This window comes from Natator depressus, chromosome 3, assembly GCF_965152275.1.
Source record: "Natator depressus isolate rNatDep1 chromosome 3, rNatDep2.hap1, whole genome shotgun sequence".
Taxonomy (NCBI): Eukaryota; Metazoa; Chordata; order Testudines; family Cheloniidae; genus Natator; species Natator depressus.
Window position 1 is genome coordinate 130,323,617 of NC_134236.1, and position 19,848 is coordinate 130,343,464.

At 44.4% G+C, this 19,848-nt stretch overlaps 1 protein-coding gene across 1 annotated transcript in view; it reads left to right on the plus strand.

The window, feature by feature from the left end:
* Positions 1 to 19,848, plus strand: part of PGBD5 (piggyBac transposable element derived 5) — a 99,439-nt gene that overhangs the window by 68,133 nt on the left and 11,458 nt on the right. The window contains exons 4-6 of the mRNA XM_074948818.1: positions 1,502 to 1,682; positions 8,065 to 8,262; positions 17,250 to 17,355. Coding sequence (XP_074804919.1) covers positions 1,502 to 1,682; positions 8,065 to 8,262; positions 17,250 to 17,355 — 485 coding nt within the window. The remainder of the gene's footprint in view (positions 1 to 1,501; positions 1,683 to 8,064; positions 8,263 to 17,249; positions 17,356 to 19,848) is intronic.

A 19,848-nucleotide genomic window follows, 5' to 3' on the forward strand; every position in this document is an offset into this window, starting at 1 on the left:
AGTGGGGACCTGCAGCCCAGATGTGCCTATCTTTAAGATGCAATACAGGCACTGTATAGTATTTGAAATTTTTTTTTGTCTCTGCTGCTGCCTGATAGCTTACCTCCATTGTTAGTTTTCCCCTAGTGCCCAACTAACGTGTCATAACCATTCCCAGAGTGACCATCTGCAGAGTGAGGCACTGGTCTGGCCTCTGTGCCATTTCAATCCTCCACCTCTCAACAAGCAGGCCAGTTGTGCTATACATACTTGTCCACTTGCAAATCGGACTAAGGTCATCAGCAACTCATTTAACCAGAGGCAAACCATTCCTGCCATTGCATATCCACTTAAATGGCCTTGTGTGGATGGTGACCGAGTATTATGAAGGACAGAAGGAACATTGCCTGAACAATGGTAGCTGTTAGCTTTAAGATGCTACGGCAGTAATACAGTATCCATAAGGATTGCAGCCAGCTAGAAAGGAGCCAGATGCTTAAGACTGTTAAAGCCAGTTTAATGCACCCTTTTTCCCTTGTTCAGTCTGTTTTGATGGGTTGTCTCTAAGTCATGAACTGGACAAAAATGCTGAGGGTTAGGGTATGTCTGTCTACACTACCCACTGGATCGGCGGGCAGCAATCGATCCAGCGGGGGTCGATTTATCGCATCTAGACTAGACGCGATAAATCGATCCCCAAGCGCTCTCCCGTCAACTCCTGTACTCCACCGCTGCAAGAGGCACAGGCGGAGTCGATGGGGGAGCGGCAGCAGTCGACTCACTGCGGTGAAGACATCATGGTAAGTCGATCTAAGTACGTCGACTTCAGCTACGTTATTCATGTAGCTGAAGTTGCATAACTTAGATCGACCCCTCCCTCCCCGCAGTATAGACCAGGGCTTAGAGTGATTCCCTGAATATTCCAGGTAGAACGTAGGGTTGGTATGTAAGGGCACCACTGGCTTGTACTGGAGAAAGTGTCATGCTGGCATCAGCGTGGTCATGTCACCCTTTAGTGTCTGCTGCCAGAGAATATACAGCTGAACGCCATTACAGTAAAGCCAGCAGACAGATTCCTTCTGGTCGTCTGGTAGAGGCCTGTGTTTTCGGAGCAGAAGGTCCCAAGTTCTCCCTTTACTGACACCAATGAAGTCTATGTAGGATCAACACAACATACAGTTTTCTTTAGGAGTCATGGTTTATTGCTGCCAGACAAATGCTTTTCCAGCTACATAATAGCAACAGCAACCTCAAGCAGCCCTTAATCTTAGGCATAGATCTGTATCTCCCAATAGCTGCCCCAGCAGAAAATTCCAGACCTGCCCCAGCTATTCCAAAGTCATTTAAAGGCAAACAGTCATAAAAGGTTATTAAGGGTTACATTTTAAACAGGTATCTACTGCCTTAATTTTTCAACTCCTCTCCAGTGAAAGCCAAGCAAGGGGTTTGGCAACTGCATTGCTCCTGCCGGACTCATTCTAACCACATTGCCTTGTCTTCTTGTTTCTACTTGCTCATTAAGATTTATGTCCATCTAAAAGAAGGAGGCGGTGCTGACGGACTAGATGCTTTGAAGAACAAGCCCCAACTCCACAGTATGGTGGCCAAGAGCCTTTGTCAGAATGCATCAGGAAAAAACTACATCATCTTCACTGGCCCTAGCATTACCAGCCTGAACCTTTTTGAAGAGTTTGAGAAGCAAGGTTTGTGACAGCTGATCCACTGACTGCTCATGCTGACAGGCTTGTGACTATCCTGCTGCCAGAAGTCAGCAAATAACCCAGAAGTGTTTTTGATTGAGGCTTTATCTCCTCGCATAGCCATGAGAAATCCTGACGGTAACTTAGTCTGTTCATTACAAGGGGACCTGCAGAGGTTATTTAAGCTGATCTTGAGCTTTCCTTTGAGTCTTCATCATGTAGAAAGAAGGCTACTTTAAAAAAAAAAAAAAAAAGTGGGGGGGAGAATAGAGGGCTCTGATTTTTTTTTCTCTTTTACCTTAGGAATTTAGACTCTGGTTATTCCTGGGTTTTTTTCCTGAAGGACTTCTTGGGGGTCTTCTATATGTGTGGGAGTTCTTACTTGTGAAAGGGGTGTGGGTGAGGGGGAGATGTGCTGAGCCTTTAAGGCAAGGTCTACCCCAGAAACTTTTGCCAGTATAGTGTCAGGTGGGGAGCCATTTTATTTTTTAATGTACAAGCCCTATGGGAGAGACAGTTGATAGCAAAGCACTCTTTGCCCATACAAGCTGCACCTACACTAGAAGGGTTTGTCCATGTACCAGTACAGACATAGGTATAGACTAGAGTTAGACCCAAGTGCCCATTAATCCGTGGTGTTAAATAGGTGTTGTACAACTGATCTGAATTTCAGATGTGCTGAGCATTCACAGCTCCCATTGACTGCAGTTGTAGTCGTAGATGTTCCCACTCTGAAAATCAAACCCAAAGATTTTAAAACAGTTAGTGAACATCCACTCCCCCATGAACTGGTCAGCTTAAATTCTTCTCCAGTGATGCAACTTTTTCCACTAGTTCTCCAGTCACCAGGGTCTTCCCTTGTAAACAAGATTTGAATTTCTAGCATCAAGAAGAATTTCCTTTGTAGATAAACACTTAAGCCATTTCAGTTGAAATAAGGGATTACTAGATCCTTAGACCTAAAACTGAGACTTTTGGAAAATGATCCTTTGTGCTGACAGATTTGTGAAAGAGAAAGAAGGGGATAATATTCTCCATTTTGTCTCTGGAATCGCAGTAGAGGAGAATCCTGGCTACTGAACCACCACAGTATCTCTCTCTCACAGGTAACTCAGATTAGCTACAGTAATTAACTACTCACGGGCCTTGCACTGAAGAGAACTCAGATTACCAACTGTTAACAGGTAGCAGACACACTAAATGCCTTCTAGAGATTCAAAGTTAGGTACATTATCTGATCAAAAATGAAAACCCTATGCAGCGTTTTCAGTTCCTGGTTCATGTTTTGTTATGTGGCTCCATGCGATTTTGTGATCCATGACAACTGCTTCCTCTGCATTCCATTCACTAGCAGAAATGATCGTGGGTATTGAATTGGGAATTTAATTTTGGGAGACTCAGAGCAGATTTACTAGCTTTTTGGTAAGTAGCTTGGGTACTCCTTACAAAGCAGGTTGCAGTGGGGACATTAACACACTGTTTGTGTTAAACAGGGACATTGGGTTATTTGGCTTTTATGTTTTGGGTGATAAAGGCTAGCTCACGGGCTTGGCATGGCATATTGAATTGGAAGGCTTATGGGACACTCAGGGAAATCAGACCTTTGACATGTCATAACAGTGGTGAAGTCAATCAAGAGCCTTGGAGGAGATTGTGCATTCCGACCCTACCCACAGAGCCAAAGGTAATGTACTATAGTCAGCACTTGCTGTTACCCCGCAGCATTAGCTGTGAATTTGGAGCAGAGCAGAGATTTGCCAGTGGAAGGCCTAGCATCCCCCATAGAAAACAATTCTCCTGGTGTGTGCCAATTTCATGCATTCAGGCCGAACAGTGGCATCAGGTTGATCAGTGATCTGTTAGCCAGTAGTAATGCTTAGCTGGGGAATTAAAGCCACACAAGGATAAAATGCAACTAAGGATGAGAGCCTCATGAGAAAACCTGAGGAACCTGCTTCGCTATAGAGGATGAGAGCAACCTTGCAAAATTAAGACACATTCCTAACGTATTGGATTAACTTTTGTTGTTCTAGGGAAATTATAGTTCCTGGGCTAGAGCTGAATGAATAGAGGTGGAGAAAAAAAAATTCACAAATATTTGAGTCAAAGGAATTTCCATTCATCCATCTTTGCAATGCTTTCATAGTTGTTTTTTTAACATGGGCAGTGGGGAAAGATTTGAACCAAGACTTTTTAACAAAAAAACAAAACAAAACAAAAACTAGTTATTAAGCACCTTAGTAGTTGGGTGCCTGAACTGACACCTTAAAAAGGCCTGATTTTTCTGAAAGTGCTCGTCTCCTGTCCTCAAAGTCAGGGCCTTTAAGAGTCCCTGCCATTGGAATCCAGAGTATAGGCACCAATCAATCAAGAAACCACTGTTCACTTTTGGAAATCTTTGGTCAAGGCTTTTGTGGAGCCTTCACTATAAAATTACCTCCCCTCTCTCTGTTTCACAACTACAATGTTACTGTTCTGAAATTAGTAATAACCTTAATTGTATCACCACAAAGTGTTTCTGGAAATATAAAAGGATGTCTGCAACACTCAGTTCCCAAGAACTCACTAGATTTCAACCATGGGCGTCTTCTGAAAAATAAGAACATCCTCTCTGACCGTTTCTATAAAAGAACTTGATGTAAGTCTATTTTATGCTCCATGGTCATAAAGGTAGATATATAATTTTCTGGTTTCCAAGTAGAAAAGGAACCAAGCACTGAAATGGCACAGGAAATGCAATTCTGCGAGGCGTTTCAGGTGTGACTGGAAGTAGAAATACCAGAAATGTTATATGAGAGCCTGCCCTGGTGAGATTCAAGCTCACTCATGAAGTTTAGATGCCTCTGTTTGTGAGCTGAACCACTGAGCTGCTTGAGATTCCCCATCTAAGCACAGACTTTGTGGGCTGCTTTTTTAGTTTGAAATAGAAATGACAGTTGGAATGGGCCCTGTATGAATGAAGCCCATACGTGCTGGAACTGGGGGTGCTGTGGGTGTTGCCGCACCCCCTGGTTTGAAGTGGTTTCCATCATAGTGAGGGTTTACAGTTGGGTTCAATGGCTCTCAGCACCCCCACTATAAAAATTGTTCCAGCATCCTCTTACATTTCCCTCTGAAGAAAGAATGTTACCATTAACTTATGAGTAGGGCCCTACCAAATTCACAGTCCATTTTGATCAATTTGACAGAGTGTTTTTAAATTGATCAATTTCAAGTTTTCAGCTGTTTACATCTGAAATTTCACAACATTGTAACTGTGGCAGTCCCAACCCAAAAGGTACCTAGTGGTGGGTCTGATCTGCCCCATTTCTCCCCCACAGCAGCCCTGCAGGGGAAGGACAAGTCCCATCCGTCCCCAGGCCAGTGGAGACTCGTAGTTAGGAGGCTCCTGGCTCGGGCGCTTTCAGCGGCAGGGGAAGATCAGATCCACCTCCACAAGCCGCCTCCAGCTGCAGGAACCTCCAGAGCTGCTGCCCTGTAGCAGGGGAAGGCACTCGGAGGTGGGTCTGATCTACCCCCAAGAGCGGCCATGCAGGGGAAGGACAAGTCCTGTCCCTCCCTAGCCCGGCGGGGACTTGCAGCAAGGGGGAGGTCAGATTTCACAGGGAAAGCCTTATTTCACAATCTGTGACATGTTTTTTCACAGCTGTGAAATTGGTGGGGCCCTACTTATGAGAGCAGGACTAGGGCCCATTCAATCAGACTTCTTTTGAATTCTGTAAAACTTCATTTTCTTCTGGACTTTAATAAAACATGTTAAGCATTTAATTAATTTTGGACCACACCATTGTGCCAGATGGGCTTAATTTTTATTGCTGCTATTACCATAGCAACTGGTTGTTTAAATTATAGCTTTTAAAAACCTTCACAAATTTCATACGCCATCCTCTGCAAGTGGTGATAGTAAATCTGCAGCTACCATAGTTGTCACCACTTTGTGTTATGTAAGGAGGTGCTTCATTATTTTTTCCTGAGAGATGTGCAAGATGGTTCCCATTCTCTTGTGAAAAGAGCAAAACAGCTGCTTGAGTCTTTTGCAAGCTTACGTCAGCAATCCTAAGAACAGTAATGTACTGGCTCGAGCGGCTGTGTACTACTGCCCTCTGCTGAAGAGAATTAAAATGGCCATTCAGTGAGTCATAGACCCTATATTGTAACAGCTAAAGGAAATTCTTCTCTCGGTTAAGGGATTGTGCTTTTGGAGCAGGAGGATCATTGTTCTAATCCTGCTGCTGCAGTGACATTCTCAATGGCACATAGTGACAACTAAAATCCTAGGTGGTCACAGACTTGTTAAAGAAAGTTTCAGATATGGTGGTAGTAAGAGGATTTTTAGCACATATTTTATGTATATCATATGTATCCTTGTCCCACCTCAGTGCAGAGATCTCTCTCTTCAGATCCCTTCCAGCCATTTCTATTATTTGAAGGTCCAGTGGTTGAGAGATCAGAACTGGCAGACCACAGGATCCGTTAGACAGCTCCTCCCCTAAAATCAAATAGCTAAGTTGATATGTTGGTTTTCCATTCTGACATTTAAAAAGCTCACGTCTTCTAATCGAAGAGCCACTGCTCCATTCTTACTATTGGGACAACAGGAACAATTATATTTTTATGTAAAAATGTAATACAGCTGTAATTTTTTTAAAAAAATTATATTTCTGTGGTCTCCCAGCCTGTGTTTTTCTGGTTTTATAAAGCACTGTTTGGGAAATCTCAAGAACCAGTTGCCAATTGTTTGCTGCTCTTTCAATCAATTCATGAGCACAGTTGATTATTTTGTATTACCATAGCACCTACTCCGAAATATATTCGGCCCTAGTGAATATAGCCCTAGTGAAGGACCAGGACCCCACCGCACTAGGTGCTATACAAACAGAACCGCCTCCCCCCACGAAAGACTGCCCCTGCTCCAAAGAGCGTACAGAATACCAGAACAACAAGGGCAGAAGACAGGTTTCAGAGTACAGCAGAGTAGCCTGTATCCGCAAAAAGAAAAGGAGTCTCTAAGGTGCCACAAGTCCTAACAAATTTATTTGAGCATAAGCTTTTGTGAGCTACAGCTCACTTCATCGGATGCATGCATAGTATGTAACAGCCTCTATTCCCCTTGAACAAGTGATCTGATTTTTAATATTCTTTATTTGCTGAAGGAGGATAGTTCAATAAGTAGATTTTAGACTCTAAAATTTAGGTCAGTGTTCTCAGTTGACAGACCTAGTTTGTTTTACCTGAAATAGCAGCTTTGGTTTAGTTTAAGTGGAATACACAAACCTAAGTGGATCAGTCTAAGTATAATATACACACAGATGTGTGTACTCTGATTCCCTCCATATAGTCAAAACAAAGCCTAGAGAGACAGTAAGGAGATTTGGATTTAAGATTTCCTGAATTTTGTAAAGCTCACATCAGGAAGAGGGCATTGCTTCAGATTATAGAGTATCTCAATACTGAAAGATTTGACTCTTGACCAAAGCTAGATTTGATCCTTTAATCCAGTTGATCAGCTGTTTGATTTGGGGATTTCTTTGACTAAATTTCCTGTGCAGAGTTTCTCTCTTCTGATAGCAAGAAATTCTATTACTCTATGCTCTTTACATTAATCAGATGAATGGAAGATTTAACCCTCTGATATTTTTCTTATCACATACTCAACACAAGGCAGGCACTGTTGTTATTAATGTGCGTTAAATGCTTTGGTTATTCTCACGTAGCTGCATTGATTGCTAGAGTGAGACGTGTGTCTGGGTTTCACAACATATGAATTTACTCATTAGTCCCTTTGTCATGGTTGAAGGAGGGTAGAATTGATGAGCGTTGACAAGATTGTACTGCTAGGAAATTGTCATCTGCTAGCACCAAAAGCTGTCAGCCACTAGGATTAAAGGCACCATGGGGGTCATTTCGGACAACTTAAGGAGGCCAAAGCCTTTTTTCCAATTTGTCAGCATCGTTAAACATGGAAGAGAGCATGTCCTCCACTACTTTGTCCAGTCTAATGCTAAATGCCCCAAGCAATGTGACCTCCTCCCTGGGAGGAGATTTCACAACCTAATAGATCTCACTGTTGGGAAGTTCAGCTACTCAGTCTATATTCTCCCTTTTAGTTTCGTTTTAATTAAACCCCTGTGTATCATATTAATCACCTGGAGAACTGGCTCTCTGGACTTGTGTATTGAATGCATTTCTTCCTGGAGCCTGAAAAGAAAGAGTAGTCCCGGATATCACAGGGAAATCCTCGGCCATTGGCCAACCTATGTATCTACTGGCTTAGTTTTAGGACCAGTTCTTCCTCCAGTCAAATAGGTCAGACAGCCCCACTGTCATTTCTGTCTAAACCTATAGGATTGTGTGCTGATGAGAATTTATTCTCTTTCATGTGCAGAAATTTATTGCTGCGGGTTGCTGAGTTCCAGGAAAAGTGACTGCACAGGCCTACCTCCATCAATGCTGCATAACCCAGATGCTCCTCAGTCCAGAGGGCAGTACAGAATAAAGATGAAGGGAAACATGTCCCTGATCTGCTGGTACAACAAAGGGCATTTTCGTTTTCTCACTAATGCCTATTCTCCAGTTCAACAAGGTGAGCAGTCAGCAGTATCCCTGCAAGTACTGTGACCAAGTTTTTCAAAATAGGTGACAAGGCAAGATACGACACTTAGTAAGTTTGATAATGCCAGACAAGAAGCTTGATAATTATCCTAGATGATCATTAATGCTACAATTTATTTCCATTGGGTTTGCTCTTGTCCGTAAAGTACTAGTTAATCTACATTAGCCCTGGCTAAAAGTGTTCTGTCTGCAACTGATGTCTTCTCTGCATAAAGGTTAAAAAAGTTTAGTAATGCTACCAGCCAATAGTTACTCCTTTAGCTGGCACAGTAGAGAGCTGTTCCTTTTTGGTGTTATACATATCCCAGCTGACCTGTGCTGGTGTAGAGAGTTGTAACGGAGGTTAAAATACTATATGTAACAAGGTGTCTCGTGGGATAATTGCATGATAAGTCTTTGTAAAGAGTAACTCCTAAATGCATAAAAAATTTGGACCAATAAGAACCATACCAAGTATTAAAACTCTTTGACCAGATTCTACAATTAGTTTTTCCTATGGATTTAAAAGGCATTTGTCACATACAAATGGCTTTTGTCAAGAGTCTTCCCGTTGCATACTCAACTGATGGTGCAGCTGCTAAAAAGAAAACCAGAACAGCCAAAGATATATTTCGGAGTAGTTTAGCTTGTGAGTAGTTTCTTGAAGACTCAGCTGAAATTGATCTTAATAGGGGAGGGGTTTTTTAAGGGACTCAAAGATCTTTAGGCATAGTATAGGTTTTGAAAAAATATTTACAAAATCCAACATGAAAGGACATTTTTAGAGAGTAGTTCGTCCATTTAAAGTCTCTTGTAGTTCTATTGCCCAAAGTGAGTAAAATACAAAAAGCAAAATTATAGTTGAAAGAATGTTAAATGTTTACAAATTTACGGTGCTACTGCTTACAAAAGGTAACTTGGTGCTTAACCCTCATTCGCAAAAACTTGCACAGAATTTAGGGTATTCAGGTGCCAGTCACAGTAGTTAAGTGTTGCATAGCCACACCATATGGCTAAATCTCACAGGAATTGGGGGTTCATTTATCAGAACTCACCACACATCCTAACCTTAATAGAATGAGCTAGGGAACTGGTAACTACTTTGAATGCTATTATATGTCACAAGAGAACATTTATTTAACTAAAAAGAGAAGCAGATAACTTGAAAGGGTTGGTGTCTTAGGGCCTGATTCTAAAAACACACATGAGAAAGAAGTTACACATGAGTAGTTCGATTGGAATTAAATAAAGTTACTGTATATTTTCAGACTCAGACTCCAAGACACCCTCAGTACAGAATTAGAGCCTTTCTAACAAGACCTTACATTTAAATTGAATTAAGTTCAACAAGCTAATTTATGGTCATTATTATCTTTGCTTTTTGCATATTTGGACAATGCAACTGGAGTAATTAAACCGAAGTCAAGTCAATGAGCATCACCTGGTTCTCATGCACTAGCACAAAGCTGCTGTCTTCGGCTACAATTACTAAAAACAAGTTTCAGAAAAGAAAAATCTATTTATAAAGCTTAACAGTCACCACCACCTTTACAAATAAACTGGTTGAATGTCCCTTTAACAGAAGCAGAGCAGACACAGGCAACAAATTTTATGCATGGGTGTGAAAATCTGCACATGTTTAGGACCCATCTCAGTGTAAAGTCTCACACTGGTACATAGATGAGGCCAGAACCTCAGCCAGTATAAACTCATGTAGTTACATTTACAGAACATGATCATGGTTTACAAAGTTTAGCCTGTATGGTATGCAAGATCTTTGAAGTACATATTCACCAAAATGCTTCACAGGGGTTCTTGATAAAGAACATTAAACGAATTCGCAAAAAGAAAAGGAGTACTTGTGGCACCTTAGAGACTAACCAATTTATTTGAGCATAAGCTTTCGTGAGCTACAGCTCACTTCATCGGATGCATGAACGAATTGTAGCAGATTGAGAGAAAACAATGTGAGATGTAGGCTAGGGAGAAAAGATAAAGGCTTCAGTTGAGATTTGAAAAAGGAGAGAGACTTAGTGAGACTGGTAGAGGGTCAAATTGCCAGGTGGTGTAAATTGGCATCTCTCAGTTGAAGTGAACGGAGCAATGCCAGTTTATGCCAACTAAGGATGTGGCCCAAGAAGTCTCTTCCCAATGTCAGGAGCACAGAAGAGAAGTCTTTCACACAAAGTGTGGCAAGACTGTAGCAAAGCCATTGGTGAGCACGTGGATTGAGTGGGGAAGGAAGAGGGGAGAGACAAGTCAGTGATGTAGACTGGAATAAGCAAACGGAAGGCAGCTTTGAACTGAAGCATGAGGTGAATGGGGGCCAGTGGAACAGTCTGAGAATGGAGCCATGGTGTCACAGCTTTTTGCCTCTAAAATAGGCAGCAGCTTACTATACCCAGGGGGACATGAGAAGGAAGTTGCTATAGTGAGGACAAGAGCGAGTTGAGGCATGGATGAGGATTTCAGCAAAGGTGGAGGCAACAAGTAGTGACCTAGTTACTTACTTTACATAAAATAAAAACAGAGAAAGGGAATCTCACCTGTGTCCTGACTACAAACTCCACTCAAGTCTGTGGAGAGGCATTGCAGAGAAGTGCTCGTCAAAACCAATCTACGAATCCCATTTTTAGATGTAGCATGTGAATTATGAAAGTTTTGAACCAGTTTGTCAGAATACATCCTCATGAATGCTAAAGACTGAAAGCCTTTCGTTTACAGTACTGCACAAATAAGTAACTTGCGTATTCTGCTATCAAACATTAAGTGTTGTCTCCACATTAAGAAACAAAACAAAATTCTGTTTTCTTAAACAAGTAGTTTAAGGGAAGAAGTTAAAAAATTTACTGTCTGTATTATGGTCATGCCTATGTACTAAACAGTCCCAGCTCTGGAGAGCATACAACCTAAATAGACCAGACAGACAAACAGCGGGGGAAAGGGATAGAACACAAAACAGAGGGAACAGAGTGATGGGGTGCAAATGACATGTTAGTGCCACAATTTGTGGGGGGGGTGATTATGGGTGTAACTTTGGGTGGTGTTTAGGTATTTGGGGGGTTAACTAAACAGATAAAGAGAGGAATCATTGAAGAGAGGGGGAAGGGGCAGGGGAGATGAAATTGAGGAATGTGGAAGGCAGAGGGAGTGAGGCTGAGGTGACCAGACCATGGGAGGGGGCAGGAGGGGTTGGGGCAAACAGCCAATCAGTACAGGGCAGAGAACGACCAGCGTCAAAACTGTGGAAGTAGCCCAGCACTCACTGTGAGGCTCCTTCTAACAGCTTCTCCTGCTGGCGTGAGTCTTTGGCTGGCTCCCTCTTGCAGTGTCTTCCCTCCTTTCCCAAATGCCACACAAATGGGAGTGGGCAGAGGAGGAAAAAGTCACTGCATGGGTACTAGTGCCCCCAAAGTAGGCTCTTTCCTGCTCAGTTCTGGGCCCAGAGGGTGCTGTGCAGAGGAGCAGCCCTCGCTGCTTACGTTGAATTAGTTCTCTGAAATGTTTAGCTCATAAAAGGGCCAGAACCTGAAAGTCTGGAGGGAAGCAGAATAATTTATTATAAAACAAACTGAATGACTTCAGCAATTTATACTAGTTGAGGATTTTGGCCCTAAACTTCCAAATGCCCTTTACGAGAATTCACTGATGGGTCTGATGGGGGAAGGCGTTGCAGTAGAATTATACTTCAGACCTTTTAAAACTATGGAAATTCAGGTCTACGCATTGCCTTACATCATGGGACTTTGAGGATTTATTAGATGATATCCGTACAGAACTTCAAACCTGCAGTGCTCTGTTCACCCCTCTTGGTGCACACACCCCAACAGCAGCCCCTGCACACCACAGAAGATGAAAGCTGCTCCTAGTATTACCAACCCTACTGTTCAAAAAATCGCGAGTCAGGGATTGGCTTAAAGTCATAATTTAAAAACAAAAAAACCCAACATTTTGGATGGTTTTATTTGCCTTCTGGTGGCTGAAGCTTTAGCATGCGCTTGGGTCACATTTTCAAGCTTCTCTGTAACCGTGGCTCACTTCCCCCCCCTCCAATAAAAGCTGAGATTCTCACAATCACATGATGCCAGGAGCTGGAGCATTAAGGGAAAACCACCACACACACTATCATAAGAGTTGCGATTTAAAAAAAAAAAAATCACAAGAGTTAGCAGCACTGCCCACCTCTCTCCACAACCCAGGAAAGATCAAGCAGGGTTTGCAACACAGTACTTCCCTGGGAGCTCCACCAGGGGAAGGGCTATATAGGAGCCCTGTTAGCAAAGACACCTTATGGGGGTCTGCTGAATGAGCACATCATCATGTATCCTGGCCATGCCACCTCCCAGCCAGGGCTATCTACTGGAGCATTGTTGACCAGAGGGATTCCCAAGGCAGTGCCAAAGTTTTGAGCAATTTGTGCCACCCCAGCCTCCTTCTGGAGAACTTTGCTAGGCCCCCTCCTACCAATGGCTTGAACCAAGCTTGTGAAGTGCTAGAACAGGGGTGGGCAAATTACAGCCTGTGGGCCGGATCCAGCCCCTCAGGACTTTGGATCCAGCCCGTGGGATTGTCCCCTGTGGTGCCGCAGGCCCCGTGCCGCTCTCAGAAGCGGCTAGCACCGTGGCGCGGGGGGGCAGAGGGCTGCGTGCGTTTTCCTTGCATCCAGGCACCGCCCCCCCCCCCCCCGCAGCTCCCATTGGCTGGGAACAGGGAACCGTGGCCAATAGGCACTTCGGGGGAGGTACCTGACGGTGCAGCAAGGGCAGCACACAGAGCCCTGTGCTCCCCGCACCCAGGGGCCACGCAGGGACGTGGTGCCAGCCGCTTCCCAGAGCAGCGCGGCATGGGGCCAGGGCAGGCTGCCACCCTTGAGCCACTTTAGGTAAGCGGTGCCAGGCCAGAGCCCGAATCCCTCCTGCACCCCTCCCCTCAACTCCCCGCCCTGAGCCCCCTGCTGTACCTCGCACCCCAACCCCCTTCCCTGAGCCCCCTCATACACCCCGCACCCCTCCTCTGCCCCAATCTCTTGCCCTGAGCCCATTCCTGTACACCGCACCCCTCCCACATCCCAACCCCTCCCACATCCCAACCTGCATACAATTTCCCCACTCAGATGTGGCCCTCGGCCCAAAACGTTTGCCCACCTCTGTGCTAGAAGATAAACCTATTCACATTCTAGAAATAGAAACACTTAAGCAGTCTATAATGGAAAATAAGATGGAGTACATGGTGCCCATGTAGCTGTAATCACACATTTTTAGTGAAAGTGAATGGTGGAAAGCGAATCAAAGGAAATTCTAAAATCCAAAAAAAGTTTCACCAAAAACACCTGCACTAAACAGATCTTATACTTTCCAGACCTACTAGGGGAAAGACAGTCTTGTCTTCACACAGTCAGATCTTTAAGGACTATTCCATCAAAGAAAATTAAAACACCCTTACTGGGTATGTTGAGGGCAATAAGAAATATTGGTTTTGTCAGCTTTAAGGATTTTTCCCTCCTTTGTCCCCATGTTATATTTACACTTATTATGCCTCATACTCTGCTCTAACAACATTTGGGACTCATTAAAATCTGTCACTCAAAGACTTCAAATAAATAGTCATATGGATCAGTCATAAATATGACACCTAGTATGTGCTGTGAGTCTTACATTCAAAACAGGGCCTGCCAAGTAGGGTGTCATAAGGGACTTGTCAAAGACAATGGAGGGAACTGGACTTCTAGCCAAAGCAATTTAATTCTCAAGCCTGTAATCAAAACATGAGTAACGATTTTGGTCTGGATGTCTTATGAAGTAATTTAATGGTTTAGAAGATTCAGGAAAGACCAGAGAGCCAGGAGGATTCTGGGATCTCATCCAAACTGAGACAGTGACTAAAAGTGGGACCAAGCACAAGGCACCTTAATCCTATGTGTCTCAGTAACCTCAGCCAAGCTGAGCTGCCTTCCAGGAGGAATTAGGATAGTGCCTAGGACACAGTGAAGAACAGGGTTCCATTGTGCTAGGCACCATACAGAGTGAGAGAGACAGTCCCTGCTTCGAAGAGTTTACAGTTTAAATACACCAGAAAGACAAAGCCTAAGGGAAAAGAATAGAAAACACCTGCAGAGAGAACAGAATGATGGTTTGCAAACAGCATGTTAGTGCCACAGTTTTCCCCCCAAGGAGCGATTCATAGATTCCAAGGCCAGAAGGGAGCATTTTGATCATCCAGTCTGACTTCCTGTATAGCACAGGCCAGAGAACTTCCCCACAATCATTCCTAGAGCAGACCTTTTAGCAAAACATCCTATCTTGATTTAAAAGTGGGTCCTTGGGAGGATTTTAGTTAGGAGGGGATACATTTAAACAGAAAGACAAAGACAGGGAGAAGGCAGGAAGAAGGGGAGCATGGAGGCAAGGTGGTGTGAGGGTGACATGACTGGGAGGGAGGGAGATGGAACAAACAGCCAGTCAACATAGGGGCTAGTCCGGCCAGAGTGAAAACTGAAAAAAGCTGCCTGATGACATTAGTCCCTGGAGTCGCTGGGGTTATGTCTAAGCAGCCCACAGCAGTGAGCCTCCCAGCCCAGAGTGACCGTGCTAGTGAAGCTCATGATAGCACTGTAGTAATAGCTGTGTAGATAGTGCTTGGAAGTTACGGCTCAGGCTTTGAAGCCCCACCTCCCAGGTGGGTACCCTAAGCAAAGGGCTACAGAGTCATTCCCTCACTCACACCCAGGCTCTCACTCTCTGGCCCCATGACTATTTAAGTATTTATCCAGAGTGGAACGATCATTGGGCCAGAGAGAACACAAGAGGGGGAATGGTTGTGTAGTCTAGTGGTTAAGGCATCCACCTGGGAGGCAGGAGACCCCAGGCCCCGTCCCCTGCCTCTAATCATTCTTTAGTCACAGTGAAACAGCCTTAACAGGTTGAGATTGGGGGAGCCCCATGTTCAAATAGGCCAGTAGTTTACAAATGCTCCTGAGAGGCAGGAAACCCCTGTTCAAATCTTCTCTCCTCCTCTGGCAGGGAGTGGGGAATTGAACCTGGGTTTTCCTCACATCTCTGCTCTAACCATTGGGCTAAAGATTATGGGGTAGGTGGTGGCATTACCACCACTGGGTGTTGTGTGTGGAGTGAGGCAGGCGCCTACCTCATTCTCACAAGAAATTAGTTAGGTGCCTAAGCCGCCTGACTTGAGGTGGCTGGTTACCGTTCATGGATCCTGAAGCAGAGCTAGGCAGCTCCTTGCAGTCCATATAGAGGCCCCTATCTCCAAGAGAGGGGCGGGGATTCGCACCCAGCCCTCATTGGTATTTCCCATTAGCTAACTTAGACTGCACCCCACCTAGCATGCTGGCTTTTGTGGATCACATTCTTAGGTGCCTAGGCTCCCTGTGTAATGAATGGGGTGAGATAAACGCCTACCTCAGCTTTATGGAGCATGGTGGTGTTCCTGTGATTTTTTTCTAGGTGCCATGATGCTGAGGATTGCAACACCCTAGTCCCTCTGTGGATCCCACCCTAAATGTATATGGAGAAAATACCAGACTCTGGAGCAGAAATCTGACACAAACAGGAAAATGACCTTTGAGGCCCCCAAACCTACTGCTGTCTGGCAAATTGTATTGCCCCTTTGCTGAGCAGCAACAGGTGCGTCAGTGTCCCTGTTTGAAGCAGAACTCAGTGACGTGGAGTCCAGTATTTTCTTAGTATGGTTTATTTACAAAATGAGCACAAGTCCCATTTCCTTGGGCACGGAGTGGTAACAGAGCACAGACAAGTGCCTCCGGCAGAAACTTCATACAAGACATCTGGAAATTAATTACAAATGCTTCTCTGACTCTTCACCCCATCACACCAGGCAGGCTTGGACTGGACTTCTAACCATGCTTCATGAACCTTTCCCTTCTCCAGACCACTGGTCTCATCAGTTTCCTTGCAGGAGTGAGAGAGATCTGGATACAAATGCAGTAGCAAAGACAGTGTGGAGGCAGTACAGCTGGGAAGAGGGGAAGTGTCTCACCCTAAGGATGAATCATGGTGAGCAGGTGGTATCTGCAGCATATAACACCAGCCTAAGACAGTTTGCAGCTGTGTCTGGCACCAGCTGCTTGGCTTGCAGTGCTCCCTGTAGACCCCACTACCTTAAGGCTTACAACTGCAACAGAGGTGATCATCACATCCCATGGTAACCATTGCTCTTCAGTACCTGCTAGTGTCACAGTCCATGAAGAAGGGCTAGACAAACAGTACACACCAGAATCCAAACCCACAGCATTCTGTCCCAGTGAATCAAAGCTGAACTTTTGCAAGTTCGGATTTAGCATGTCAGCAAGATAATGGAAAAGGAGTACTTGTGGCACCTTAGAGACTAACCAGTTTATTTGAGCATGAGCTTTCGTGAGCTACAGCTCACTCCGATGAAGTGAGCTGTAGCTCACGAAAGCTCATGCTCAAATAAACTGGTTAGTCTCTAAGGTGCCACAAGTACTCCTTTTCTTTTTTCTTTTTACGAATACAGACTAACACGGCTGTTACTCTGAAGCAAGATAATGGTGCATCAAGAAGCAATCACCACCACATGAAGTCTGACCAACAGGTGCCCCACCATGAAGGGCCCATAGTTGGAGCTCTGGAAAGAGTTCAAGTTTGTGTTTTGACCCTTTTTTTTTTTTAAACCAACCTGTCTTGCATCTTCCACACAGCTGCTTTGGCATGCACACTACTAGCAAGGTATATGATACAATCTTCCAGGTGCCAGTTGGACTGAGAAGAGGGGTGGGAGAAGGAAAGCAAATTCAGGATCCACAAGGTTTATTTTCGGCATAGAAGTTCTAACGATTAATGGAGTCTTGCTCGTGCTGGCAGACTAAGTAGCTGATCTCAGATCCCCTTTTCAGACACAGGGTATTATCGGGGGTAACACTGATGCTAACACAACAGTTAAGACTCAACGGCTGTGTTTTGTTTTTTGTAATTGATGCAGGAGTTATAATTAAGAGAAAAAGTGGCGAGATCCCATGCCCGTTGGCAGTAGAAGCTTTTGCTGCTCATCTTAGCTATATCTGCAAATATGACGACAAATACAGCAAGTAAGTGGGTGGGATGGTGTGTGGGTGAATCCCCTGTTACTGGAACATTTGAACCTTTCTTGGATTTTGAGGAGAGACTAGGAGCACGATCCTGCCCTCATTAAATTCAATGGCAAAACTCTCAGACTTCAGAACAAGTGGAAGCAGGCTCTATTTCTTTGCATATGATTTTCCTAAGGGGAGCAAGCTGCACTGCTGACCATTATCTTGGGAATTTGTGTAGGAGTTAGACATGAACAACAGTACTGATTAAACTCAGAATATCCTTTCCTCCCCGCTTCACATCTTGCATAATTCAGCAAAGCTGGACCAGATCCAAAACAGCACTGCAATACTCCTGTCTGTCCATTCGTCAGGCAAAACACCAGGAGAATTGCATCCTTGGAGTATTTAAATGACATAGCTGGAGAGCCATTTGAGAGAGAAGAACCAAGGTGGTGGTGGATCCACATTAGGTTTAGGCTAAAGTTTGGGTTTAGGGCCAAACCAGCGCGTCTGGTGAACACTCAGTGCTCACGGGAGAGAGTTCTCCTGTTGGCATAATAAAACCACCTCCACAAGCAGCAGAAGCTATGTTGGTGGGAGACACACTAGCGCTTAGGTCAGTGTAACTTGTGTTGCCCAGTGGGTGGAATATTCACACCCATGTGCGATATAAGTGGTAGTGTAGACATAGCCTAAGACTACCAGGTGTTTCTACTGCCTTCTAGTACCCTGTCAGTCACCAGCTTCACCATGCTATAATCCAGCTGCTCCCAGGCACCAGTTACAGCAGCTTTGATCCAGGTCATAACTACAAGAGCAAGAGAGATTCTGTTTCTTTGCTATAGCTGCCTTCTCTAGGTCTACCCTTAGTGAGCATCAGCTGCAGGACTCTCCATAATTAGCAGCCTCTGCACTTTCCCTGGAGCTGGGCAGGTCCTTTCACAGATTCTTAATTTCCTCCTTGCCTATCTGGGGTTGTTTTTGTATTCTTGATTTTTAAGGGATATTATTTGCCTAAAAGGCCATTAAAAAATCCTGTTCCTTACCTGTGCTGCTAAGAGCACCTTAATCAGCTGTACACAAGCTTTCTTGCCATGGACAAGTAGCTGTCTTCCTGTGGGTTCGCAACATTTTTTTTGCCCCGATAATCCTAATGGCAAGAGTACGTGAGTAGGTTTTGTGCCTCACTTGGCAAATTTACATGACCATTTTGCTAAGGCTGCATGACTACGTGAAATTTCTTTAAAAATAAACTTTTCACGATTTAGGCGGTTTGGTTAGCGCTTTTTGCTCAGCTTGGATGATGACCCTAAATAGACATTTCCATGTATTTCCTTTCTGGTCGTACACTGGATCACAGGTGTATTTTGGCAGATAGCATTCAGTGAAGCACAGTTATGGCAGCCATTTTATGAGCTATATTTTATTACATCTATACATGGGGTGGGATCCATGAAAGGCGTTAGGTGCTTAAGTCGCAGGTTGAGCTGGCTAAGTCCCAGTCTTGGGTCCACTGCCATCCACAAAACTTCCACTGAACCTTGTAGATGCCTAAACTCAATTGGCGCCTAAATTTCTGCCTCTGGGCATGCAGGCCGGTACCTTCCTCTAGGCATCTGCCTAAGCCCTAGAGTAAGTCACAAACCAGGGAAAGACAAGTGTTCAGCCATCTAAGTCATGTGAGAGACCTGATCGGATAGGTAGCCTCTGAGCACGATTGGATTGGGTCCCATTCAAAATCCGGCCAAAGAAAGAGGCGGTGAGCTTGTAACTTTTAGTTCAGTAGTTAGAGTATGCCCCTGGGAGATCAGACCCCCACATTCAATTCCCTCCTCTGCCTGAGGCTTAGCACACACCCCTGCCCTTGGCATCTCCCAATGGCTAGCTTAGGCCATTCCCCACCTAGCATGCTGGCTTTGTGGATCACATTCTTAGGCACCGGTCTCTCCCCATTCCTTTTATAGGGAGCCTAGGCGCTTAACTCAGTTTTGCGGATCACAGGGTTGTTCCACTGATTTTCTAGGTGCCCAGAAGTTAGATGCCATAGTGTTCGATGTTGCAATACCAAAGTCCCTTTGTGGAGCTCACCCCTAATCGCTGTATACAACCGCCAGCCTAGCATTAGGTCTCAGTAATATAAGGGTTAAGGAAACAGTTCTGCACAAAGACGACAATGCGCAAGGTGACTGACTGGGCCCTCCCCCCATCCCTAAGGTCTGTTGCTTCCAAATACACATGCAGATTCTCAGTAGACAGGAAGTCAGTAAAATGTGCCATTTTTAAAACAAAGGAAATGGGTTCTGGATAAATTCAAATTGCATCATGGTTTGGTTCAACAAAGAAAAGAATGCTTACTAAGCCATAAGCTTTCCCCAGGCTCACAGCAGCTGGTGCTGTACAGCAAATCTGGACCTCTGGCTTTTGCTGTTTTAGCTGGTGGACCTGGTTGTGATTTGGTGCTGAACCTGAAGCAGTTTTGAAAACTGTAACCAGAACACGGCTCTTAGA